The 24,101-nt window shown below is 55.2% G+C and overlaps 4 protein-coding genes across 7 annotated transcripts; 2 read left to right on the top strand and 2 right to left on the bottom strand.

Annotated features, from left to right (window-relative positions):
- Nucleotides 1-2,184: 2,184 nt before the first annotated feature.
- Nucleotides 2,185-14,527, top strand: Carmil2 (capping protein regulator and myosin 1 linker 2). The gene is made up of 39 exons (XM_050143407.1): nt 2,185-2,359; nt 2,616-2,707; nt 2,801-2,851; nt 3,261-3,323; nt 3,434-3,558; nt 3,662-3,753; nt 3,944-4,014; nt 4,124-4,197; nt 4,339-4,414; nt 4,497-4,585; nt 4,675-4,769; nt 4,843-4,929; nt 5,013-5,125; nt 5,210-5,287; nt 5,401-5,477; nt 5,576-5,680; nt 5,872-5,941; nt 6,050-6,131; nt 6,239-6,335; nt 6,423-6,480; nt 6,617-6,789; nt 6,952-7,114; nt 7,196-7,294; nt 8,707-8,835; nt 8,919-9,032; nt 9,185-9,345; nt 9,417-9,504; nt 9,640-9,777; nt 9,909-9,975; nt 10,453-10,688; nt 11,485-11,585; nt 11,667-12,033; nt 12,118-12,240; nt 13,142-13,178; nt 13,301-13,372; nt 13,486-13,707; nt 13,851-13,931; nt 14,239-14,316; nt 14,400-14,527. The coding sequence occupies exons 1-39, from the start codon at nt 2,320-2,322 to the stop codon at nt 14,510-14,512; spliced, it is 4,197 nt and encodes a 1,398-aa protein (XP_049999364.1). The 5' UTR covers nt 2,185-2,319; the 3' UTR covers nt 14,513-14,527.
- Nucleotides 14,528-14,567: 40 nt separating this feature from the next.
- Nucleotides 14,568-17,647, bottom strand: Acd (ACD shelterin complex subunit and telomerase recruitment factor). The gene is made up of 11 exons (XM_050143411.1): nt 17,057-17,647; nt 16,841-16,977; nt 16,599-16,692; nt 16,432-16,508; nt 16,160-16,204; nt 16,015-16,049; nt 15,723-15,871; nt 15,553-15,649; nt 14,966-15,312; nt 14,790-14,881; nt 14,568-14,711 (listed from the first exon to the last, which is right to left on the bottom strand). The coding sequence occupies exons 1-11, from the start codon at nt 17,153-17,155 to the stop codon at nt 14,633-14,635; spliced, it is 1,251 nt and encodes a 416-aa protein (XP_049999368.1). The 5' UTR covers nt 17,156-17,647; the 3' UTR covers nt 14,568-14,632.
- A 149-nt stretch (nt 17,648-17,796) lies between these two features.
- Pard6a (par-6 family cell polarity regulator alpha) lies at nt 17,797-19,691 on the top strand. Of its 2 annotated transcripts, none has more exons than XM_050143417.1 (3): nt 17,797-17,946; nt 18,315-18,537; nt 18,752-19,691. In XM_050143417.1, the coding sequence occupies exons 1-3, from the start codon at nt 17,884-17,886 to the stop codon at nt 19,501-19,503; spliced, it is 1,038 nt and encodes a 345-aa protein (XP_049999374.1). In that variant the 5' UTR covers nt 17,797-17,883; the 3' UTR covers nt 19,504-19,691. The 2 variants fall into 2 exon arrangements, with proteins under 2 accessions (XP_049999374.1, XP_049999373.1); XM_050143416.1 differs by having other exon boundaries at nt 18,749-19,691.
- Nucleotides 19,692-19,803: 112 nt separating this feature from the next.
- Enkd1 (enkurin domain containing 1) lies at nt 19,804-24,084 on the bottom strand. Of its 3 annotated transcripts, none has more exons than XM_050143413.1 (8): nt 23,980-24,084; nt 23,638-23,737; nt 23,364-23,558; nt 22,631-22,803; nt 20,748-20,873; nt 20,472-20,635; nt 20,234-20,370; nt 19,804-20,143 (listed from the first exon to the last, which is right to left on the bottom strand). In XM_050143413.1, the coding sequence occupies exons 2-8, from the start codon at nt 23,720-23,722 to the stop codon at nt 19,983-19,985; spliced, it is 1,041 nt and encodes a 346-aa protein (XP_049999370.1). In that variant the 5' UTR covers nt 23,723-23,737; nt 23,980-24,084; the 3' UTR covers nt 19,804-19,982. The 3 variants fall into 3 exon arrangements, with proteins under 3 accessions (XP_049999370.1, XP_049999371.1, XP_049999372.1); XM_050143414.1 differs by having other exon boundaries at nt 23,994-24,022; XM_050143415.1 differs by lacking the exon at nt 23,980-24,084 and having other exon boundaries at nt 23,364-23,507; nt 23,638-23,973.
- Nucleotides 24,085-24,101: the final 17 nt, after the last annotated feature.

Below are 24,101 nucleotides of genomic sequence, written 5' to 3'. Positions count from 1 at the left end.
AATTCCAGATGGCCTTACAGCCTTAGGCTGAGAGGTATCAGAACGTCTTGGTTCTGTCTGCATCTGCTCCAGCCAAGCCCTCCGTCTGCCTTGAGCAGTCATACCATGTACCTCCACCTTAAATGGCAGTGTCATCCCCCAAGTTCCTCCATCTCTACTTCCCATCTTGTCCTGTGTTTTGGTGGAAATCGACAAATGTGTGAAGAGGCTTGTTCTCATCAGTGCAGGGAATTGAACTCGGGTTTCACAGGCAAAGCAAATGCTCCTGGCGCTTAGCCATTTTGTTTTGAAGAGACAGGGTCTCTGTGTTGCCCAGAAAGTCCTGATGATTTAGAATGGCTGGTACTTGGTCAAGAAGATCTTGTCTAGAAAATGTGCCCAATCTCACCCCAAATCTGGGAAAGAAGCTGAGAGCTACCCAACACAGTCAGTCTCCTACTTTCCAGGACATTCCATTCCTCTCTGGCTGACCCGTGGAGAGGGCAGTTAGAAGTGGGATTTAATGGAAGTGTCTGGACATGGTTTTAAATCTGTGAACCCTGGAACCTAGTCCCTTGGCTTTGGTAAGACAGTATGCTTTTGGCTAGCATACCTCATAACTGTGTCTACCTTCCTTTTCAAGCAAATTCTCCATAAATCTAAAGGCAGACATGGAGACATACCTGTACCTGGTATTTGCTCATGCATCACTCCAGCATTCCCAGAAGTTCAGGCCATAATTAACTAGAGCTATCTGTCTCCTAAGAGCCCTAGTCTGCCAGGGAATGGTGGCACAAGTCTTTAATCCCACTCAGAGGAAAAAAAAAAAACCTTGCTTAACATAATATTATATTATATTATTAACATAATAATAAATAAACACAAATCTAAAGAATGGAGACTGCTACAAAAGCTGGCTTTTGTTTGTTGTTTTGGCTTGTTTGTTTTGTTCTAGACAGTTTCACTGTGTAGACCTAGCTGGCCTCAAACTTACAGAGATCCACCTGGCCCCCACCACCTGTGCTGTGATTAAAAGCGTGCACGACCATTGCCCAACTTTTGTGGGGTTTTTTGTTTTTGTTTTGAGACAAGGGTCTGTGTACAGGCTTGGTTGTAGATAAGGCTCTGACCAAACTCAAGAGTGTCAGCAGGCACCAAACCGGGTGGTAGTGGTGGTGGCGGCTCACACCTTTAATCCCAGCACTCAGGAGGCAGAGGCAGGCAGATCTCTGTAGAAGGAGCTGCAGGCCGCTTCCCACCTCCCAGCTCCCGGCCACCAGCTAGCTTAACTCAAAATAATTACACGGAAACTGTATTCTTTTAAACACTGCTTGGCCCATTAGCTCAAGCCTCTTACTGGCTAATTCTCACATCTTGATTAACCCATTTCTAATAATCTGTGTAGCACCACGAAGTGCTGGCTTACCAGGACGGATCTTAACCTGCGTCCATCTTGGAGAGGAGAGCTATAGCTTCTGCCCCACTTCCCTTCTTTCCAGCATTCTGTTCGGTCTACTCCGCCTATCTAAATTCTGCCCTATCAGGCCAAGCAGTTTTCTTTGTTAATTAACCAATGAAAGCAACAGATAGACAAATGACCCTCCTCCATCAGATCTCTGTGAGTTCGAGGCCAGCCTGGTCTACAGAGCGAGTGCCAGGACAGGCTCCAAAGCTACAGAGAAACACAAAAGCATCTGGCGTTTTTGTCTTTATAAAGCCCAGGCCAGGCATCCTGAAATGCAGCCCGGGCTGTTTTCCTCCTGCTTGAGTTTTCACAGTGCTAGGATTACAAACAGGTGCCAGGTTTTTGAATTTGTGTCTGAGCAGGGCAGAACTTTGGGGGTTAGGTAATTGGTTGCATCTTGCTGAAGAGACAGCCTTTTCTGTTGCTCCTACCCAACCTCTGCCTTGGGACAGATCAAGTTGGGCCTATGGAATCCCCTGGAGGGTGGTGCCCCCTGGTGTTCGGATCAAGGACTACGGGGCGGGGTGAAAGTAGGACACAGGGGTCCGCCAGAAACAGGCAAGACCTTCACCATTGACCACACCCACGAGTACCCGAACGGAAAAGTCCCTGAGCGACAGCAGCAGCCAGGATTCGACCTCCCTCCTATAACCTCCAACCGAGCCTCCCTCCCATAACCTCTAACCAAGGCAAACCCAGCCAGCAAAGCCCGGGCTGGGAGGGGCCGGGTCGGGGGCGGCTTGGCAGGAAGCGGCGCCTACCTTCCGCTGCAGGAGGAGCAGGTGGCTGCAGTGCTGCCCGGGGCCCCAGGCTTCCTGTGTACGCTCCCGCTGGCTGCTTTTTCCCGCCAGAGCTCATTGGGCCTCCCCGGCCCTATGGCTCAGACCCCAGACGACATATCCTGTGAACTGCGAGGTAAGCCCTGCCGGCCCCTTCCTGGGAGCCCACCTGGCGGCGAACAGGTGGCCTGACCCCAAACCAGACCTCCGCTCAGCTCCTCAGGGAACCTGACCAGAGGTTCTGTTCTGGTGGGCCGGCGCCTAAAGACCCACTCCACTGCTTCCTAGCTGATCCATAGATGAACAGCCGGGCAACCAGCCTAGCACAGCCCTTGGGCACAGAGTGGCCCTGATGGGAAGACAAAGTTACCCAGTAGATTGTCTTTCCACAGGTGAGATCACCAGGTTCCTGTGGCCCAAGGAGGTGGAGCTGCTGTTGAAAACCTGGCTTCCCCAGGAGGGTGCTGAGCAGAGTCATATCCTGGTATGGTGGCCAGGATTGGAGTTCAGAACGGTGGCCAGGCCCGGCACAAAGAAACTTGATTTCCCTAGAATATCGGTATTTTGTCTCCCCCAGGCACTGCTTCGATGGAGAGCTTATCTGCTGCATAGCTGCCTCCCACTGAGGGTGAGTCCCAGGCCTGGCCACCACTCCTGTCCCCGGCAGCGAGGAACTGCTTTGCAGAGTTGCCCTGTTTGCCTGTGCTGGCTTTTGCTTTCCAAAAGCACTGGGCTGATGGGGAGGAGGGGAGTCTGGGCAGGTCTAGGTCTGGACTAGACTCCACAAAACCGTGGACCGGAGAGAGAAGACGTGGATTCAAATCCCGGCACCACCAGGCGTCTCACAGCTGGCTGGGACTCTAGTTGGAAGGCCCACTGCACCCTTTTAGAGTCTTCAGGCACTGGGCACACAAGCGGCGCACAGACAAACGTGCGGGCAAAATAGGAAATTTTTCAAATTTAAAAACAAACCAAAACAAACCCTAGGGTCCAGAGATTGGCCTCAGTTAGCTGCATTTAATGCATGTGCTTTCCAGGTGGACTGCACATTCAGCTACCTGGAGGTCCAGGCCATGACGCTGCAGGAAACGCCCCCTCAGGTGAGAGAGCTACACCTGCTCCATCATTTACCCCTGCACGGGAAGCTCTGAATGACTGCCAGTTTCCAAACACACGGATCCAGAAAGCCCGACAGTCTCACCTCCCCCAGGTCACCTTTGAGCTGGAGTCCCTGCCTGAACTGGTCCTGGAGTTTCCTGGTATGGCTGCCCTAGAACAGCTGGCCCAGCACGTGGTTGCCGCCATTAAAAAGGTCTTCCCTCGCTCAACCCTTGGGTGAGGCCTGGAAAATCCAAGGGGCTGGAGGGCCTTAGTGAACTGCCTTCCAACCTCAAAGGCTAGAAAGATGCCCCTTGCTCTTCTTTTATCCCCTCCCTAGGAAGCTATTCCGGAAGCCCACACCCTCATCCCTGCTGGCTCGGTTGGAGAGAAGCCGGCCCTTAGAGTCCACAGCACCCAACAGCCCGTGTGGTGAGGACCAAATGAGAGCCCCATAAAACCTTCCAGTTTGCCTCCGTGCAACCCTAGACCCTTGGTATTGGAGGCTCCCCAAAGAGAACAGGGCCACCTTTGTGACTGCCCCCATCGAGTCTGGGGCTGATCTTGCCCTGTCTTTGACTCGTCTCTCTTTCCCCCCATCGTACCCCTGGTACCTCCTTAGGTGGCTTCTTGGAGACGTATGAAGCCCTGTGTGACTACAATGGCTTCCCTTTCCGAGAGGAGATTCAGTGGGTGAGAGTCGGGCCCTTTCTGGGAGCTCCGGAGAGGTCTCCCATGTGTGGTGGACCCCTCCACCCTTTTTGGTCCCAAGCCAGCTGTGGGTACTTTTCCACACTTTCAGGATGTGGACACTATCTACCATCGACAAGGCTGCCGGCATTTCTGCCTTGGAGACTTTGCCCACCTTGGCAGCAGGTATGAGGCCTGTCAGGATTGGGAGGAAAGGACTCCAGGACCCATATTCTTAGACTTCAGCCTCTGGGGGGAAGGAGGAATGCTAGCTGAGCCTAGTATCTCGAAGGCCCTGAGCTCCGCACCTCCTTTTCCTCACACCAGAGACCTGGCCTTGAGTGTAGCAGCCTTATCTTACAACCTGTGGTTCCGGCGCCTCTCCTGCGTGGACATGAAGCTGGTGAGGGGGGTACACGACAGGGGAAGCCAAGGGTGTTAGGGTCAAAGTTCAGCCCTAATGAGCTATGACCCTCTGGTCTTAGAGCCTGGAGGTCTCAGAACAGATTCTACACATGATGAGCCAGTCTTGGCATTTGGAGGAGCTGGTTCTGGAGACCTGTGGCCTAAGAGGGTGAGAGATCTGAGCAGGGCTTGGGGTTGGGAACCAGAGGTCTGTGGCATGATCCACAGTCAGTCTTACACCAGGGTCTCCATCCCCAGGGACTTTGTTCGACGACTGGCCCAGGCGCTGGCAGGCCATTCGAATTCTGGACTTCGGGAGCTCAGCCTGTCTGGGAACTTGCTGGATGACAGAGGTATGGCAGAACCGGGGAGAGCCAAGGCACACAGCTGGGAGAGGAGGGGCTTACATAGCTGCTCTCTCCACAGGTATGGCTGCACTTGGCAGACACCTAGAGCACTGTCCAGGAGCCCTGAGGAGACTCAGCCTAGCCCAGACAGGGCTGACACCTCGAGGTAGGTGGGACTGATGCGGGCTGGGAGGGGATCAGCTGAGCCGCGTTTGTCTGATTCTGAGCCGCTCCTTCCTCCCTCTCCAGGAATGAGGGCTCTAGGCAGGGCACTAGCAGCCAATGCCGCATTTGACTCTACCCTTACCCACCTGGATCTTTCTGGGAACCCTGGGGCACTGGGAGCCTCCCAGGACAGTGGGGTGAGTGGCAGTTTTTAAAGTCAGAAATTGGGATATCCGGAATCCTTAGGCGATCCCTGACTCCCTCTTTCACGTCCTCCACAGGGCCTGTACACTTTCCTGAGCCGTCCTAACGTTCTAGTGTTTCTGAATCTGGCAGGCACTGACACCGCTCTAGGGACGGTGAGAGTGTGGTCATGGGGGTATTTGGTGGGGCTCGGGAGCGGGAGAGCAGGGCATGGTAGAGAAGACCAGGTCTAATGGAAGGTTATCACCTACCCTGTCTTCCCTCCCAGCTCTTTGCTGCCTTATCCGGTGGTTGCTGCTCCAGTCTCACCCACCTTGAAGCCTCTAGGAATATCTTCTCGCGCGCGTAAGGGGCACCACGCAGACCCGGGAGGCAGAAGGTTCGGGAAATCAGTTCCAGGAGCCTGAATCTCACTTCTCCTTTCCTCCCGACCCCCAACGCAGGAAGTCCCGAGCAGCGCCCGCCGCGCTGCAGCGCTTCCTCAGCAGTGCCAGGATGCTGCAGCACCTGGGCCTGGCCAGCTGCAAGCTGCCACCTGAAGCGCTCAGGTCTGTGTGCGTGCCACGTGTGGCCACGCCCCCATGCCTTCACTCACGACCTTGAGCAGATCTTCGCTACCCCCTCTGTCCCACCCACAATCTTCCGTAACCGCAACCTGTCTGGCTCAGGCTTTTCGTTTGCACCCTGAGCCCCACTTTCCCGGATCTTGTCACCTGTACGACATTGACATCTCCCACAGGGCCCTTCTAGATGGTCTTGCGCTCAATACCCAGATCCATGACCTGCACCTGGACCTCAGCGCTTGTGAGGTAGGCACCTGGTCCAGGTTGTGAGCCAGGAGCACGACCACACATTGGGAGTGGGAGCTTCCCCACTCAGGCATAAATATCCTGAGTGTGGCCTATCTCTGCCTCCAGCTGCGCTCTGCGGGTGCCCAGGTGATACAAGACTTAGTCTGTGACGCAGGTGCCTTGAGCTCCCTGGATCTGTCAGACAATGGTGAGGCCACCAGAGAACCCATCCACACTCCCATTATTTACCCCATTCCCAGGGTGGGAACCCTGCCCTGGCGGCATCGACTTGTGCCTCACCCTACTTACTCCCAGGCTTTGGCTCTGACATGGTGACGCTGGTACTTGCCATCGGGAGGAGCCGGTCTCTGAAACACGTGGCTCTTGGAAGAAACTTCAACGTTCGGTGCAAGTGAGCCCCAAGCCCATGCCTATGCCTCTCAGATAGGACTCCACCACTCAGGCAGTCCCCTAACCTAACAGTGTCCCCTGGCTACAGGGAGACCCTGGATGATGTCCTGCACCGGATCGTCCAGCTCATGCAGGACGACGACTGTGTGAGTGTACAGAACCCCGGGGGCTCCTCAAGCAATTAGCCTCTTATAAAGCTTCTCCATTTTGCTTCTTTCTTCAAAAAGCCTCTTTGCTGAATCTGATTCTAACCATCCATGAATGCTTTTCTTTTAACCCCAGCCTTTGCAGTCTCTGTCAGTGGCTGAGTCCCGGCTGAAGCAGGGTGCCAGCGTCCTGCTTCGGGCCTTGAGCACCAATCCGAAACTGACAGCACTGGATATCAGTGGCAATGCCATTGGGGATGCTGGCGCCAAGATGCTCGCCAAGGCGCTACGAGTCAACACCAGGCTACGGTAGGCATGGTCATTATGAGGGCTGGGACCAATAAGAGAAGAAAGGGGGATATATTGAAGGGATGTGAGGGGCTAAGGGGTACAGGCTGATGAGGTAGATGAATGGATAAGGCCAAGGGGTTGGGTGGGACCCTGACCCAGCTGAAGCATGGTGGGGCCCAGGTCTGTGATCTGGGACCGAAACAACACATCTGCTCTGGGCCTGCTGGATGTGGCCCAAGCCCTGGAGGAGAACCACAGCCTGAAGTCCATGCCTCTGCCACTGAATGACATAGCGCAGGCCCAGCGCAGCCGCCCAGAACTAACAGCTCGAGCAGTCCATCAGGTGGGGGTCCCTTCTGGTTCTTCTCCCCGTTACTCCCCGTTACTCCACCCCCTGACTCTTCTCGCTCTCCCTTGACTGCAGATCCAAGCCTGTCTCTTGAGGAACAGCCGGGCAGACCCTGCTTCTGATCTCAAGCCCTGCCTTCAGCCTGTGGGTCTGATTCCAGACCACTCCGAGCAGGTCGGGTGTTCCTTCCCTGAATCTCTAGTGCCTGGGCCTCTGAGTCAGAGTGTGACTTTCTCGGGTCAGCTGGCCTGAGTTCCGTGGCCCCGACAGTTTTCTCTCCTCAGTCGCCATTCCCGAAGTAACTCCCCATGTGATGCGTGGCTGCCCTATTTTAAGCATGTAAATAAGCTCTCTCCCTTGTAGTTGTGTCTGACTTCCCATCCAAGGGCGGCTTTCCCTCTTTCCGCTCATCCCTATGTGGCTACCGCCAGCCATCCTATCTCTGGCATGAATTTCCCCCTAACCTGACTTTTTGAGTTGTTCCTACTTTGGCATTCCCAAGCCGCAATTCTCATCCAAGCTCTGAAGTGCGGTTACCTTGACCCAGACGCCCACCGGCTTTATGCACTACATGCCGTCAAGTGATTTTTTTTAAAATATTTTTATGGTTTATTTAACTTTTTATTTTATGTGCATTGGTGTGAAGGTATCAGATCCCCTGCAACTGGATCTTCAGACAGTTGTGAGCTGCCATGTGAGTGCTGGGAATTGAACCCAGGTCCTCTGGAAGAGCAGTCAGTGCTCTTAACCACAGCGCCATCTCTCCAGCCCTTCTTTTTTTAATTATTGCATTTATTTATTGATTGCATATTATTGTGTGTGCACATGCATACACCCACATGCCCATGCTTGCAGGTACTTGTGGAAGTCAAAGGATAACAGGCAAGAGCCAGTTCTCTCCTTCTGCAGCGTGGGTCCCAGGGATGGACTCATGCCATCAGGCTCAGTGGCAAGTTACTCCTGGGCCATCTCACAGGCTCTCAATGGTCTTATTATCACCCACGACCCCACTCTCTATCATAGGCTCCGATTCCTTTGGTGTCTATATAACTAATCTAAGGTCCCTCCTTTTTTTTTTTTTAATATTTCGAGACAGGATTTCTCTGTAGCTTTGGAGCCTGTCCTGGAACTAGCTCTGTAGACCAGGCTGGCCTCGAATTCACAAAGATCTGCCTGCCTCTGCCTCCCGAGTGCTGGGATTAAAGGCGTGCACCACCACTGCCTGGCTCAGATCAGCCATTTTTTGCTGTCTCAGTCTCTCTCTCTCTCTCTCTCTCTCTCTCTCTCTCTCTCTCTCTCTCTCCACACACACACCCCTACCTATCCTTGATGAGAATAGTTGAGAAGATTTTTAAACAGTGACCAAAGCTTCTTTATTCTTGTTCTAGGCCTGTAGGAGGTTTGTGGTCCCTAAAACAATCGGAAGGGAAAGACCCTGCGAGCCTACCTTGAGCAGATAGGGTTTCCCAGGCACCTTGCTTCATAGTTTGTCTTCGGGGCTTCACCTGCCCTGTCAGAAGGGAGGCAAACAAGATCGGGGAGACTCATGAGAGACAAGTGAGTGACTAACCCGTGATTTCCCTCAGGAAGTGAATGAGCTGTGCCAGTCAGTGCAGGAACACGTGGAGCTGCTGGGCTGTAGGGCTGGGCCCCAGGGTGAGGTTGCTGTGCACCAGGCTGAGGACGCCATCCAGAATGCCAACTTCTCTCTCAGTGTGAGCATGCCCTTCCCCACTGTGAGGACCTTTTTCCTCTTAACCGATTGTCATCTTGGAACTCTTTGTGCCTTGGCCCTCAGATCCTTCCCATTCTGTATGAGGCTGGGAGTTCTCCAAGTCGTCACTGGCAGCTGCAGCAGAAGCTGGAGGGCCTCTTGGGTCAAGTGGGCGAGATCTGTCGCCAGGACATCCAGGTAAAGTGCCATTCCTGCCCTAGCCTCACCTCCTCTGCAGGCTTGATCCTCGGTTCATAGGCTTCCCTGTGCTATGCCCTCCGTCAGCAGTGATTTAAGCCAAGGGGCCTAGGCTCTAGCCATATTGTTACCATCTTATAACCTTTGCCCAGGACTTCACTCAGACCACACTGGATACCACAAGGAGCCTTTGCCCACAAATACTGCAGAGACCTAGCTGGAAGGAGCAGCTAGAGGGAGTTTTGGTGGGCTCCAGGAGCCTTCCAGAACTGCTTCCAGAACATCTGCTGCAAGATGCCTTTACTAGGCTGAGGTAAGCACGCTCTGGGATGGGCAAAGCTGGGCAGAGCTAGCACACTGATCCTCACCCTCTCCTGCCCTCAGGGACATGCGCCTGTCAATCACAGGGACCCTAGCAGAGAGCATTGTGGCTCAGGCTCTTCAAAGTCTTCATGCAGCTCGCGATCGACTGGTGAGGGGAAGCTTTGCCTGTATTTCACAGTAGCCTGTTTAACCCTGACAGGGGGCCATGTAAGGACTTGTGGGGTCATAACTACTTTTAGGGTTATCTTAGCCCTGCCTCTCCTTGGGTGGTTTGGTACTGCAGATGGAGAGTCTAGCTCAGCAGGCACCAGCCACAGTGGACCCTATTGTCCCATCACTGGGTGGAGATGAACTCAACGCCCTTAAGTCTGAAGGACTGGAAGATCTTTTCTTTCCCATGGAGAAGGAAGAGGAGAGAGAGGTGAGTGTCTCAGGAATTCCATGCCTAGAACTCCAGATCTTTCCTTCTTGCTCTGGGATGTGGAAGGTGAGTAGCAGTTTTGGGTGACGCCCCACTCCAACCCTAGACTGAGGTTGTACCCATCCCACTAGGACAATGGTTCTTCATGGAAATGGCTTGAGCCCAGCTATTGTTTTCACCTGGTCCCCTCCCTTCATGGTAAGTCAGGCCCTGGAGAGAAGAGAGTTTACCCAAGTGGACTGAAGCTTTGTTAAATCTGGGCACTTACTCACTTGTTCAGCCCTGTCCCAGGTATACCCTAACCCCTCCCTGAGCCAGGCCAGAAAGTCAGTCAGCTCTTCTTAAAACCCTGTGAGACCTGAACTGAATAAGACTAGAATACCTTCTTCCCAGCCTCCCCCCCCCCCCCCCCCCCCCCCCCCCCCCCCCCCCCCCCCCCCCCCCCCCCCCCCCCCGCCCCTTTCCCTAACCCCAGGACGCGCATGCTTGGCGGTAGCTCGGAGCCGCGCACTCGGGGCCGCGCTCAGCACCACGGACAGCGGCGACTGGGGGAGGGGCGGGCGGCGTAGCCGGGCCCCTCCCCGCGCCCTGGGCGGGTCCCCCGCCGCCCGCCCTAGCGCCTCCGCCACCTCCCCAGGTTCGACGCTGTGTGCTCTTCTGGTGCTTTCGCCTCAGGTGCTGCTGAGGAAGCAGAGCGGTACCCCGAGCTGGCAGCTCCGGGGGAAGATGCGGAGCCGCAGGCTGGGCCAACCGCACGCGGCTCTCCAAGCCCCGCCGCCCCGGGGCCACCCGCCGGCCCGCTGCCTCGCATGGACCTGCCACCCGCCGGGCAACCCCTACGCCATCCGACCCGGGCCCGGCCGCGGCCACGTCGCCAGCACCACCACCGCCCGCCGCCGGGGGGCCCCCAGGTAAAGTGCTTCCCTTCCCCCCTCACCCCGCTTAAGGGTCATAGGTGGTCCATTCGTTGCTCACTTGCTATAGAAGACAGAGGGATGGGTTGTGGAGGCCCAAGGCCACCCAATTGTGCCCTATCATCTCCCTGGCCATCCTCAACCTCAGGCCGTGCCCATAACGGAACACTGGTGTGCGGGTTTCCTGTGAGGAGCGCCTAGATGGTAGGCTCCCGCCTTGGAGTGGTCTGCTGCATGCGTGGACGTGTGAGAGCGGATGTCCGCCTTGCCCTCCCTATCCTGGGGTTACTGAAAAATACTGGGCAGCCGGCCCGCGGGACACTCCTGCATCAGCTGTGCACCAGCGGGTGGATATGTGTGTGTGGGCTGGGTACTGGCAGGGGCAGTGGGCACTGGCAGAAGGAGAGGAGGAGCCGGCCTGAGGCCCCCTGAGGGTCTGACGCAGCAGCGGCGCCACTGAGCCTGGATGTTAGGCCGAGTGGGGTGGGGTGGGTGGAGGTGGAGGGTTAGGGGACTGCGGGGGACTGTTAGGAGTAGAAAGGGGGGCATGTTGGAATGTAGGTGTTTGCTTAGTGAAAGCCAGGTGGTTCAGGGTATAGCATCCTCTATGTAACAAGAACGGGCGTGGACTGGGCGAGTGTACTGTGGCAGCGGGAAGGAAAGAACCCCAGCACGGCACAGACAGCACCCTAGCTTTGGGATATACTCAGGCCAGGTCACTGGGAAGAAGTGGGGGTGGGGAGAGAGCCAGTTCTCAGTCCTGACTCCTAACCTCCTGATGTCTGTCTCCCAGGTGTCCCCAGCCCTGCTTCAAGAAGGGAATGGGCTCACTGCTCGTGTGGACGAGGGTGTGGAGGAATTCTTCTCCAAAAGGCTGATCCAGCAGGATCGCCTGTGAGTGAGGATCAGTTGCTGGGGGCTGAAGAGGGTGGGACATCCTTGAGTTTCCTCACTCACTGATGGTTGTTCCTACAGCTGGGCCCCAGAGGAGGATCCAGCCACTGAGGGTGGTGCCACTCCTGTTCCCCGTACACTTCGAAAGAAGCTGGGTACCCTCTTTGCCTTTAAGAAACCTCGTTCAACAAGGGGTCCAAGATCTGATCTAGAGACCAGCCCTGGAGCAGCACCTCGTGCCAGAAAAACCACACTTGGAGACCTGCTTCGACCACCAATCCGTCCAGGCCGTGGTGAGGAGTCTGGAGGAGCAGAGGGGGGCACCAGCAGCCCTGACTCTGCTCGCAGAACCCGGCCTCGGTACACGCGAGAAAGCAAGGCCTACTCTATGATACTGCTACCCGCTGAGGAGGAGGAGGAAGCAACAGTGGGTGCCAGACCTGACAAGGTAAAGACTGGAGTCAGGAGCTGAGGGCTCTTCAGGAATAGGAAGCAGTGGGCTCTCCCTCCACTTAGACATCTCTGTCCTCAGAGGCGTCCTCTGGAACGGGGAGAAACGGAACTGGCTCCGTCTTTTGAGCAGCGGGTACAAGTGATGCTGCAGAGAATTGGTGTGAGCCGGGGCAGTGGGGGTGCCGAAAGCAAGAGGAAGCAAGTGAGTTGAGGGGTGTGTGAACTGAGGTGGGTGGCGTGTGGCAATCTGTGGATGACATATGTGACCAAGGGGGAAGACACATGGCACAAATGTGATCTGATTGTCGCTTTCACTCTCTCCCCCTAAAAATAGTCATTGATCCTTCTTGCTTCTGATGTGGCCCAGATATGTACTTCCTAGGGTGTAGGGAACTTTCTCCAAAGATTCTGAACAGAAATTTGACCTTGTTACCTATACTGGAAACAGTCCTCCAGGACTTCCTCTTTATCCAGATTACTACTAATCCTGTGGCAGGATCTGTGGGACCCTGGAGCTGGCCACTGAGACCTCCCTGGGGCTCTCCTTTGGTTTACACCCTGGGTCTGGTTGTGTACTCTGTTATTCAGGTTCTTTTTCTGCTGCTCCTGCAGTTCCTTGTGAGCCTTCCCTGCTCCTTTCATGGTCACCCTGATAATGTCATTCTAAATAGTCTTGGTTATGAACCACACCCCTGTGTACCGTCCACTTAACAGTTTTCTAGGAAAACACATATGCAATGAGACCTGGCCTGAATTCAGAGACATTAAGGTATGGGAAGAGTCAGAACTGAGAGGTCACATTATTTGCTGGGTGTAGTGGTAATCTCAGCATTCAGGAAGCCTCAAGGAAGACTAGCTTGAGCTATACAGTGAGACTATCTCAAAAACAACAAAACCAAAGAAATTGCAGTATCTCCTTGTTATGACTAACGTGCATATTTTTGTGTGTCACCTCTGTCATCCCAGACTGTAAGGTAAGGGACTAGGTTTGCCATGTTCTGGCCAGCCAATGGTATGCATTCTGTAGCTGGGTTTTAAGAATGTAAATGAACAGAGATAAGGCCAGAGTCAGGGCAACAATGCCACTGGTTTGTTTCCTACAGAGCAAAGATGGGGAGATCAAGAAGGCAGGCTCAGATGGTAAGTAGGGCCCTGGAACAAAGAAATATATTTAGGGGGAGGAGGTGGCCTGGGGGAGGGGACAGGCTGTTTTTTCCTTCACATTAAGGTCTGGCTCCTAAGCCTCTAGTCCTACCTTGCAGGTGACATTATGGACAGTTCCACAGAGACCCCTCCCATCTCGATCAAGTCCCGAACCCACTCTGTGTCGGCTGGTGAGTGAGGGCCACTGTGTATGTTGAGGGAGGCACAGAGCTGTGAGGCAAGGGATCAGAACCATCTCCAGGACCAGGCTCAGGCGTTAGCTGACACTTGTTTCTTCACCCAGATCCCTCATGTAGACCTGGGCCAGGAGGCCAGGGCCCTGAGTCGGCCACCTGGAAGACACTGGGGCAGCAGCTGAATGCAGAGCTCAGAGGCCGTGGTTGGGGCCAGCAGGATGGTCCAGGGCCTCCCTCCCCATGTCCCAGTCCAAGTCCCCGAAGAACCAGCCCCTCCCCAGACATCCTGAGTCTCCCTGAGGACCCCTGCTTGGGCCCTCGGAATGAAGGTAGGTAGGCGCCCCACTCCTAGACTGAGACTGGTGGAGTGTCTGCTGGGAACCTGACTCATCTGGGAACACTAAAAGTGGGAGGCCAGCACTGGGTGTGGGCGGCCTTCGGGATCATACCCTGATATCTTGGCCTCCTCTAGATGGCCAGCTGAGGCCGAGGCCTCTCTCAGCAGGGCGGCGAGCAGTGTCTGTGCATGAGGACCAGCTCCAGACCCCTGCGGGTGAGGGGGACACCTCTGTCTGTGCTTGAGTGCAGGAGATGGGGGAGGGTGGGCTCCTGAATTTCTGTCTTGGTTCTGGTCCTTGGACAGGACCACTGGTGCCGGGAGTGCTGGAGCAATAAGGAAGCCCAGAGGCTCAGCGTAGTCCAAGAGTGCAAGCCCTTCCTATCTCCTGGACACTGGCCTCTTGTGAGGGTGGGAGGACACTGGCTGGAGAATCTATGGGAGCAGCTATGCATGTCTGTGCGTGCACTGAAGATGGAGAAGGGTTGGGGACAGCCAGTGAGTTTCTCTGTATCCTTTTTAGAACGGCCCCTTCGGCTGCAGCGCTCCCCTGTCCTCAAGCGCAGGCCAAAGCTCGAGGCACCCCCATCCCCAAGCTTAGGTAAGAGTGGGCAAGAGCCATTGGGAAGATGGAATATTGTTCAACACAAACCTAAAACTTTCTCTCTCCATCCCCCCTTACAGGCTCTGGCCTCGGAACCAAGCCTCTTTCTCCATACCCAACAGAACCTTCCAGCCCTGAGCGGAGCCCTCCCTCCCCAGCCACAGACCAAAGAGGCGGCGGCCCCAATCCCTAATCCTGTCCTTTCCTGCCGCATGAAATTATTTTATTAAAAAACTTGAATGAAACAGGGTATGGAATACTGTTTGTCCGTAGACCTGTGTGTATGCATCCTCTGCTGCGTCCAGGAGACTCCTCAAACCTGCGTTAACTCGGGCTCTGACTCCGACTCCATCACCAAGTTCAAGGCCCAAGCTACAAGCTGAGGAGGGAGTCTAGAAAGAAACCATGGCCTTAGGTCAGAGTTATCTAAGACTGGTGACCAGCACAGTGGGGCAGCCCCAAGCACTCACCTGGCAGCCTGGACTTGTGCATGGAGAGAGGCAGAGGGGGTCTCATATTTATACTGAAAAGCAGAAGCATCAAGATGCCTCTTTGGGGGTTCCTGAAAGGGATGTAGACAGAGTCCAGTAAGGACTCCTAGTGCAATCCCAGCCTACTTTTATCCTTCTCCAGCTGTGGTGCTCACCCAGACAGAGCAGGGTTCGTGGGCTTCCTTCGCTCTGGTTCCTGGGAAAAGCTGCCGTTTCTTGCTAGGCCACTGGAGCTCCCTGATCACCGGGCTACGGGCCTGGGCTGAACTGGAGGCATGGTTAGGGGGTGAGAGACTGGGGCTACAGGTCAGGAGTGGGGGGCTGGGTGTAGAACTGTGGGGTGTGGAACTGGGAGCCTGAGGTCTTAGAGAGGATGAGCAAACGGCGGGTGGAGGCCGGGAGCTGTCGTCCTGCCCAGGGGCTGATGCAGCCACGGCTGACAGAAGGCTAACACTGGTACCGCTTTCCTCCAGTGGCGTGTGCTTGAGCGAAGCAGGGGATGCTGGGGGATGAGACTGAGTGTGAGCACAGACCTTTCCGCTCAGGACAGCTGAGTACACTTCACAGCATTCTGCACCATCCGGTATCTGACTGACAGTACGTGTGCTTATGGCCTGAACCTACGGAACTGGCTGAAGAAATAAGATGGGTCCCTGGAATTCTGGGGAGAATCACCAGTGCTGTGGTAGGCCCTAGGCTCCAAAGACGACCCCCCCACTTTGGCCTTCCCAGTTATCCTTACCCTGTGCCTTCTGACTTGAGCCAAGAGAACTCAGAATCTGCTCGTCCTTCTCAGAGATGTGCAGCAATGAGCTAGATACGGTGAACACGGCTTCTTCCTGTGGTGAACCCTCAGTATGGCAGCTGTCTAGCCTTCACCCCGAAACCTCCCAAGTAAAGCTCCACACTAACCGTGGGCTGGAAGCAGGCAGTCCAGCGGGTAATGGGGGTGGTTGGGCAGGGGCCTGCTAGTGTCAGGCAGCTCTCAGCTAGACGCACGAGTGCCCCCCGGTGATCCTGGTCTTCCTTCACCTCATCCAGAAGCTGAGACAAGGTTAGGCCTGGGGCCAGAGATTTGACCAAAGGGGTGGAGTTGAAACAAGAAGGATGGGTAAGGTATTACTTACTGAGGAGAACAAGATGGCAGCAGAAAGACCCCTGCTTCTGGAGGAGAGCAAGGGTTACCGGGAAACCCTACTGGTACCTGCACTGGAAGACGCAGAATCTGAAAGGTGGTTGCTAGAGAGACAAAGGGAACACTTCTCAGGAACAACCCTGATGCCAGTCTACCCGGCTCTGCCACCCTGGACCATACCACACCCAGCCTGGCAGCCCAATCCCAGACTCACTCAAGACATTCACTGAGCTTTCTCTGCACCTCCGAATCCTGGTTGCTGGGAGAAAGGAGGGTGGTAGGTAGTCAGCGTGACTTACAGCCGAGTCTCTTCACCCAAAGACCTAGCCCAGGGAAAGTGGAGAGGCAGAGCGTGGAAACTTCACATACCGCTTTGTTTTTGGGGGAGGGAGGAATTATGGGGAGACTTGGATTGAACCCCTCAGGTATGCTAAGCCTGTGCTCTGCCACTGAGATACATGCCCTTCTCTTGGAGGGCTCACTTACCAACTAGTCACCTGTAGCCGGGGCTGCTCCGCGGGCAGCATCTTAAAGCGGTCCACCTGGAGGTAGAACTCGGCAGGCTGGAGGAGTTGGGGTGTAGTGTCTCAGGAGATGTCACAAGAAGCCAGGCCCGGTAACCAACCCGCCCAAGTGAGCATTACCACCCTCACCGTACGGTCCTGAGGAACCTCAATGCGGACTCCGCAGGCCAGCAACAGCAGGATCCGGCCCTCTGTCCCACAGAATCCGAACTCCTTCTCCACCCTGCGACAAGCACAGCCCTCACTGCCCAGGCACCCAGGCACCAACTCCACACGCCTGGGATGTGAGCTTCCCACCTCTCCAGCACCCGCCCGCCTCGGGTTCAACTTGCACTCCCACCTTCCATAGACAAGTAGCACCTGTGTCTTACCAGCCGGAGGAGTCGATGGCATTGCGCGTCACCAGGCATCGGACACTGTGGGTTCCGTCTGACACGAGCAACACGGCCCCGGAGTCAGGTGTGTCAGGGGCAGAAGAGGGGCCCGGAGTCTCCGAGTCCTGGAGCACCTAAAACAGTAGTGGCTAGTGTCAACTCACTTCCTCAGCCCCCACTCAGCTCACTCTGGGATCTGAGTGGCCTGCTCACCTTGAGTAGCTGCCCGAATCGTGGACTTGACCGTGTTTCTGAGCCAAGGATCAGCTCTCGAATCCAGGGACGCAGGACCAGACACCGCCAGCCGGACATTAGCCCTGCGGCACCCTAGATAACCCCCGGGAGCGGTGGCTTCCCGCGAGCACCGCTGGGGCTTCGGCGGGAGAGGAAACACGTGACCGCTAGGCGGAGCTTGTTGGAACCCCGCCTACTTGCTCTCCTGCACCTGCGCAAGTACTTCCTGGTCTGTAATGTTTTTGGCTGACTTGCCTGTGCCAGGCTGCTCTCTGCTTGTTTTTACCAAGGCAGCTCTCTGAGCCTATGGCCTGTTCCTCAGTACTACCTCGTACCGGAAAGGAAAGAGCAAGAGCTGGTCTGGAAAGAAGCGATCCAGGTTAGGGGTTGCAGCCGAGAATGGGGCTCGAGCCACTTCGGTGCTGTGTGACCCCAAGAGGTTTTTCCCAAAATGTTGACTTAGTCTCCTCTGCAAAACGCGCGGTCCTGTAAGGCCAGTGGAAATGCCAGTACAAACAAGCTATTTCCCTCATTCTGCCTTCGGATTGGTCGAGTTCTCCTAGGGACGCTCGAAACACAGCGTAATGACGTAAGAGCAGAGGAAGCCCTCGCCACCTCCTCCGTTTCCTAGGAAACAGACTCCGCGTTTCTCTGTGTCGCGGTTCCCTTGACGTCATGGTTCGGGTGGGAGGGCGGGGCGAGTGCTACCGCCAGGGGCGGGGCGGCGCGGGCCAGCGGGCCGGGCTGTGCACCTGCGCCTCGGCGGGCAGCCTTGGGGCACTGTCCCCGACCCGCCTGGTCCCGCAATGGCCAGACCGCAGAGGACTCCGGCACGCAGTCCCGATAGCATCGTGGAGGTGAAGAGCAAAGTAAGGGCTCCTCCGGCCTCGGCTCTGGCCACTGCGCTAGATGCTCCAATTCTCTTTCTCTCCCTCACTAGCTCCTTGGTCTCCATCACCTCTTTCTGTCCTCCATCCTCCGCGTCCTGTTCTGCTTTTCTGTCTGCCTCCCCTCATCGCATCCTCCTTCCCACTATAGATCTCCAGAGTCTCTCTGTGGCCTGGGTATGTAGGAAAGGACCTTGGACAGTGTCCCTCGTACTGGAACTGAGGTTTAAGCTTAAAGGCTGCAGCTGTTGCAGCAGCCCTTTCTCTCACTTGACAGCTTCAGACCTGTGGTGAGAAAGGGGCTTGGGCTCTGTCCTGACACTCCTCTCCCCTTCCCCTCCCGCCTCCAGTTTGACGCCGAGTTCCGACGTTTTGCGCTGCCCCGCGCTTCCGTGAAAGGCTTCCAGGAGTTCTCGCGGTTGCTGTGTGTGGTACACCAGATCTCTGGCTTGGATGTGCTGCTTGGCTACACCGATGCTCACGGCGACCTGCTGCCCCTCACCAACGATGACAGTTTGCACCGGGCCCTTGCCAGCGGGCCCCCGCCGCTGCGTCTATTGGTGCAGAAGCGGGGTGAGGATGGGGTACAGTGGGCAGTTTCCTCGGGGTAAGGTGACAGAGCAGGTCTACAAAGGTTAATCCATACCCAGGGTTCCTAGGCTTCACTTTCTGCAATCTCTGCCCTTGGTCTGACCTCCAAGTGGTAGGAAACAGTTGGCAATGTCCCTGTCAGGGGCCAAAATGGGAGAGCAGTCTCTAATCCCAGTCCCCCCTTCTCTTGCAGCAGAAGGTGACTCCAGTGGCCTGGCTTTTGCCTCCAACTCTCTGCAGAGGCGCAAGAAAGGGCTCCTGCTTCGACCAGCTGCACCTCTACGCACCCGACCACCATTGCTAATCAGCCTACCCCAGGATTTCCGCCAAGTGTCTTCAGTCATAGATGTGGACCTACTACCCGAGACCCATCGTCGCGTGAGGCTCCACAAACACGGCTCAGACCGCCCCCTGGGCTTCTACATTCGAGATGGCATGAGTGTTCGCGTGGCTCCCCAGGGCCTGGAGCGGGTTCCAGGAATCTTCATCTCCCGCCTGGTACGTGGGGGCCTGGCTGAGAGTACAGGGCTGCTGGCAGTCAGTGATGAGATCCTCGAGGTCAATGGCATTGAGGTGGCTGGGAAGACCTTGGACCAAGTGACAGACATGATGGTTGCCAACAGCCATAATCTCATTGTCACTGTCAAGCCTGCCAACCAGCGTAATAATGTTGTACGAGGGGCATCTGGGCGTCTACCAGGGCCTTCCTCTGTAGGGCCTGGGCCTACTGACCCTGAGAGTGATGAGGACAACAGTGACCTGGTCATTGAGAATCGCCACCCTCCCTGTTCTAATGGGCTGTCTCAGGGGCCCCTGCGCTGGGACCTGCAACCTGGCTGCCTACTTCCTGGTGCTGGCAGCTCTCTGCCCTCCTTGGATAGCCAAGAGCAAGCCAACTCTGACTGGGGGAACGGCATGCGAGGTGATGTTAGTGGATTCAGCCTTTGACAGGCAAAGACGCAGCCCTTGTCAGCTCAGGCTGCTGGAGCGTGGCATGGACTTCCCAGCTGGGGAGGGAAGATTAGCTTGCTCACAGAGCCCTCTCAGCCCAGGGAATATTAAAGGTTGTCTACAAATGCAGACATGGTCCTTCTGTGTCCCAGCCCAAACCCCTTCCCTGAGCCTGTAAGTCAGCCTTCTTCCCTGGACATGAGGCAGGATGGATAAGGGCGCAGCAGAGACCTTCCTAGAACCATGCAGCAGGAGGCCCCACTGACATTGTCAAGAAAGATGCTATGGAAACAGCCGCTGTGTACAAAAGGTTTAATTTTGATAAGGAGTTGGAAGGCTGGGGGACTAGGAGGTGCTTTAGAGAAACTGCCCACCCCGGTGCTCCTGTCTTTGGAACTATGACATGGCTTGCCCTTCATAGCCATGGGTGACCCTCTGCATGGACCTTCCTGTCACTCTACTCACAGAGGTAGAGCTTAGCTATCCATCTTCACAAAGACTTTGGGTCGGGAAAAGATCTTGATAGCCTCATCTATTTGCACCAGCTTCCGGTCCAGTTCGGCACGGTGGCTTTGGGCTCTCAGAGAGTCTGCCCCAGCAGGTAGCAGGACGAGTTCACGCAGCAGCTGGCTCTGGCCTTCAGGGGGGCATGGGAACAGTGAGTGCTGGGTAGGCGTGTACGGTGCCCCATGGGCTCCCTTTCAGCCACCCCTGCCCCAGTACTTACTCTGGAGCAGACTGTTCAGGGTCTCTAGTCGCTGGTTCTCAGGCATGAGTGTGTGGCCTGGGGGCACGGCAGGGTCTGGCTGGCTAAGCCGCCGAGCTTCTTCTTCCCTCCGCCACAGATCCCTGCGTTCCAACAGGCTGTGAATGCACAGCCCCCCCAGGGTTGAGGACACCAAGGCAGAATGGCTCCCACCCCCCACAAAGGTCCCTAACCACACTTGTCGGCCCATGGAACCTACTAATGGGGTACATGGCCTTTCTGTGTGGCGTTGTAGTGTTCCTGAGCTTGCCGCTGCTGCTCCAGAACCTGCGCCAGGACCTGCAGGGAGCGGGAATGGCGCCGCGGGGCTCTCTTGGCAGCTCGGGCGTTGTGACTGATGAAATCCACACCCAGGCCTGGCCCCTGCAGGGACATGGCAGGCATGGTGGGGATCCTGTGCACTCTGTCGTACCTCTGTGCCCCAGCCCCAGGACGGCTGGCTAAGGGCCTCTCTAGTCCACACAGATTGTCTCACCTTAGCTTTGGCACCTGGCAGGGCAGGCTGAGGACTGGAGACGCGGGATGGTGGGAGCCCAGGCCCACAGCGGGAGTGGGCCCGAAGGAAGTAGGCAGGCTCTGTCACAGAGGCAGGGCCAGGCTCCTGGAAGGTAGGGCAGCAGAGGAATCAGGGAGGCTGCAGACAGGGTCCTAAGCCATAAACTATCCCCTGTCCTGTCCCTCCTTCAAGTTCCTCTCTAAGCTCTTCTCGATGGGCCTCCTCCTTGAAGGAATACTTCTCAACATTTAAATACATTTTTCTCTTAAAGCTTTGAGAAAACAAACTACCCGCTGTCCACATCCATCTTCATTTAGCTACCTTCCTTGTCTATTTATTTATTTATTTATTTGGGTTTTTCAGGACAGGGTTTCTATGTTGCCCTGGCTGTCCTGGAACTCACTCTGTAGAGCAGGGTGTCCTTGAATTCATACAGATCTGCCTGTCTCTGCCTCCTGAGTGCTGGGATAAAAAGCATGTGCCTCCACCGCCCGGCTCCCTTACTCCTTAACCAAGCTTTCTGGCTCTAGCACCCCAAAGTTACTGAGGGTTGCCTCCACGCCCTAGAAACCAAGGATATGTCCTTCGAGCCACTGACCTCAGTTTAATTGTCAATAACACTCTGGTCTCACTGAAGAGATTGAGAGCTATGTATCCATCTGCTTCCTGGACACAGTCCTACCCCCTGGCAGTCCCACAGATGCTTCAGCCTGAATACACTCTCATGTGACCTTGTCTTTTCTCTCAGTCCTCTGTCTCTTTCAGGGTCCCTGCATAGAGACATGGTAACTACCACCAAAACCTAAACGTAACCCTCCACTCTTTCCTCGGAAATACATGTTTCAAGGAATGGTGGTACATGCCTATAGTCCCAGGACTCGGTAGGATTGACAGTTTCAGGCCAGTCTAGGTTATGGAGAGAATTCAAGGACAGCCTGAGGCTAAACAGCTAGCTTGGGTTTCAGAAAGAAATGAGCTGGAAGTGGTGGTCCAAACCTATTATCCCAACACCTAGGAGGCTAAGGCAGGAGGACTGTTAAAAGTTCAAAGCCAGCCTGGGCTACATAATGAGTTTGAGGCTACACTGGGCTACATAGTGAGACCGTGTCTCAAAAGAAAGTAGTGGGGAGAGCGGAGAATGCTAGGGAGTTGGCCCAGCGTTTAAGAGCACTGGATGCTCTTCCCTTCCAGGGGACCTGGGTTCCATTCCCAGTATCACATGGCAGCTCACAGCAGTCTGGAACTCCAGTTCCAGGAGACCTGATGCCTTCTTTTGGCCTCTATGATACATAGACTTGCAGGCAAAACACCCATACACGTTTTTATCTGAAACAATTAATTAATTAAAAGAAAAGGAAAGTGGTGTGGTAGGGAACACCTTTAATTACAGTACTTGGGAGGTGGAGAAAGGAGAGTCAGGAGTTCAAAGGTTAGCTTTAGCTCATGTACACAGAGTTTGAGGTCAGCCTGGGTTATAACTTAGTGAGTGGTACAGTGTATGCCTAGGGTGCATGAGTCCCTGGATTTGGGCTCCAACATCACAAATAAATGTTGACAAGCAGCTTAGGTAAATTCTTTCAGATATGCGTCTAGCTGGCTTTCAGCCCTAACCTATAAATACAGTGATACCCACTCTCCCCATTGCCCTGATCCCAGGACTTCTTTCTAACTGTGAGGTTTCATCTCTTTCCCTAGCCTAATTCTTACTTTCCCTGATGCCAATCAGCTCCCCAGAGAAGGTCCACCCCAGATGTCTTAGCCTTTATGATCTCCACCCCATACACACGCTCTGTAAGTTAGATCAGGGTATAATTGTCTGTTGATGAAGACCGACAATATGGCTGGTTCCCAGGGACAGATACCTTCATCCTGGCCTTGACTCGAGACTCCACGTTGTCGTACTTGGGTGAGCGCCACAGTGCCTTCAGGGGCTTAGGCTGGCCCTGCTCCCGGCTGCGTTCTTGATCTTGGAAGCGCCTCTGAATCTCTCTGATCCGCCTCAGATTTTCCTTCTCATGGTCTTTTGAATTCTTTCCTAGGGAAGAACTGTTGCTAGGGACAGCCCTACAAATGGCCATTCAACTCAGAGTGGAGCCACATGGAGGCTCACGCCACACGCTTGGCAGGATCTGGTGGAGTGATGCCTAGTGTACCTTCTCTGAGGAGATGACTGGCATCTCCGACACCACACACACAGCACTACTGTCACCTTATCCTCTCCTTACCCCGCGTTCCTCCTGGTTATCCTCTACATTTTGATCCTGAAGTTTACCACTAATCACCTTGTCTTGTCTTATTTATTGCCTCCAACTGCAAGGCCCATACTTTTAAGTCTGTTTTCTTAACACCTTAGAAACAAGAAGTAGGCTACTTAAGCGATGTGCCACCAAGGTGTGAATGCTTGAAGCTAGGATTTCCTACCTAAGAGTTTTGATCCTGCCAGGAGGTACTGCATTTCAGCCTCCTTTTGTGCTAGGAAAACTAACACCCAGAAAAGTACATAGTTACCTGGGCTCAAGGCAATTAAGGAGCATCCTATTTTAATCTCTGCTTTTGACCTCCCAATGCCCCATACCCCTTCTGGGAAGGACTTACTCTTAGGAGACACCCCTGAACCAAGGGAGATGCCTCCCAGTTGCAGCAGCACGTCCCCCATGCCTCGCTGACCACGCTCTAGGATCTCTCGGGCTCCAGGCCTGATGCGGGGGCCACGAGGAGGACAGGAGTCCAGGTCGCGACCTGAAGTCAGCAGATCCAGCTTCAGCGCGTTTCCTTCCAGGCGCCCTTGGGCTGAGAAGCAAGACGCGGTGGAAAACCGTGCTCAGTGAAGGCGCGGTGTACTCGCCCGCCGCGGGACCGCGCAACTCACCCGAGGCCGGCCGCCTGTAGTAGTCCGGGCAGAGCGTAGGGTCTGGGGGAATGGGTCCAGAGATGCGGGACGGGCCCTCGCACATGATTCTACCGCAGCCCTGCAACCATGCACCGAAACCTGCTGCGCTGCGTAACTCCGACCCCCAATCCCCGTTGGGTGCTTCCACCCTCGACCCGAGCCCTGCAGCCCCGCAATACCCGCCATTCCCGACCCCCACCCCTCGTCTCCAGCCCGGCCCCTAGGCTGAGCCTGCGCCACCGCCCCGCGACCGGGATCCTAGCCCACTGCCCTGAGGGGTTCGCGACCCCTCCCCCGCAGCGCCCCGTCGGGGGCTCTCACAGGAGCAGTTTTACCGCCAACTGTTGCAAGCTGGTAGGAGTTGCTGTTGCTCGGCAACAAATGGCTTCCTGAGGTCAGGGGTCAAATGATTTTGGCGAAAAGCCTTCTGGGGTTTGTAGTTC

This window comes from Alexandromys fortis, unplaced genomic scaffold (genome assembly GCF_014885135.2).
Source record: "Alexandromys fortis isolate MF-2015 unplaced genomic scaffold, M_Fortis_MF-2015_v1.1 scaffold_1, whole genome shotgun sequence".
NCBI lineage: Eukaryota > Metazoa > Chordata > Mammalia > Rodentia > Cricetidae > Alexandromys > Alexandromys fortis.
This window is presented reverse-complemented; position numbering and strand designations above follow the sequence as displayed.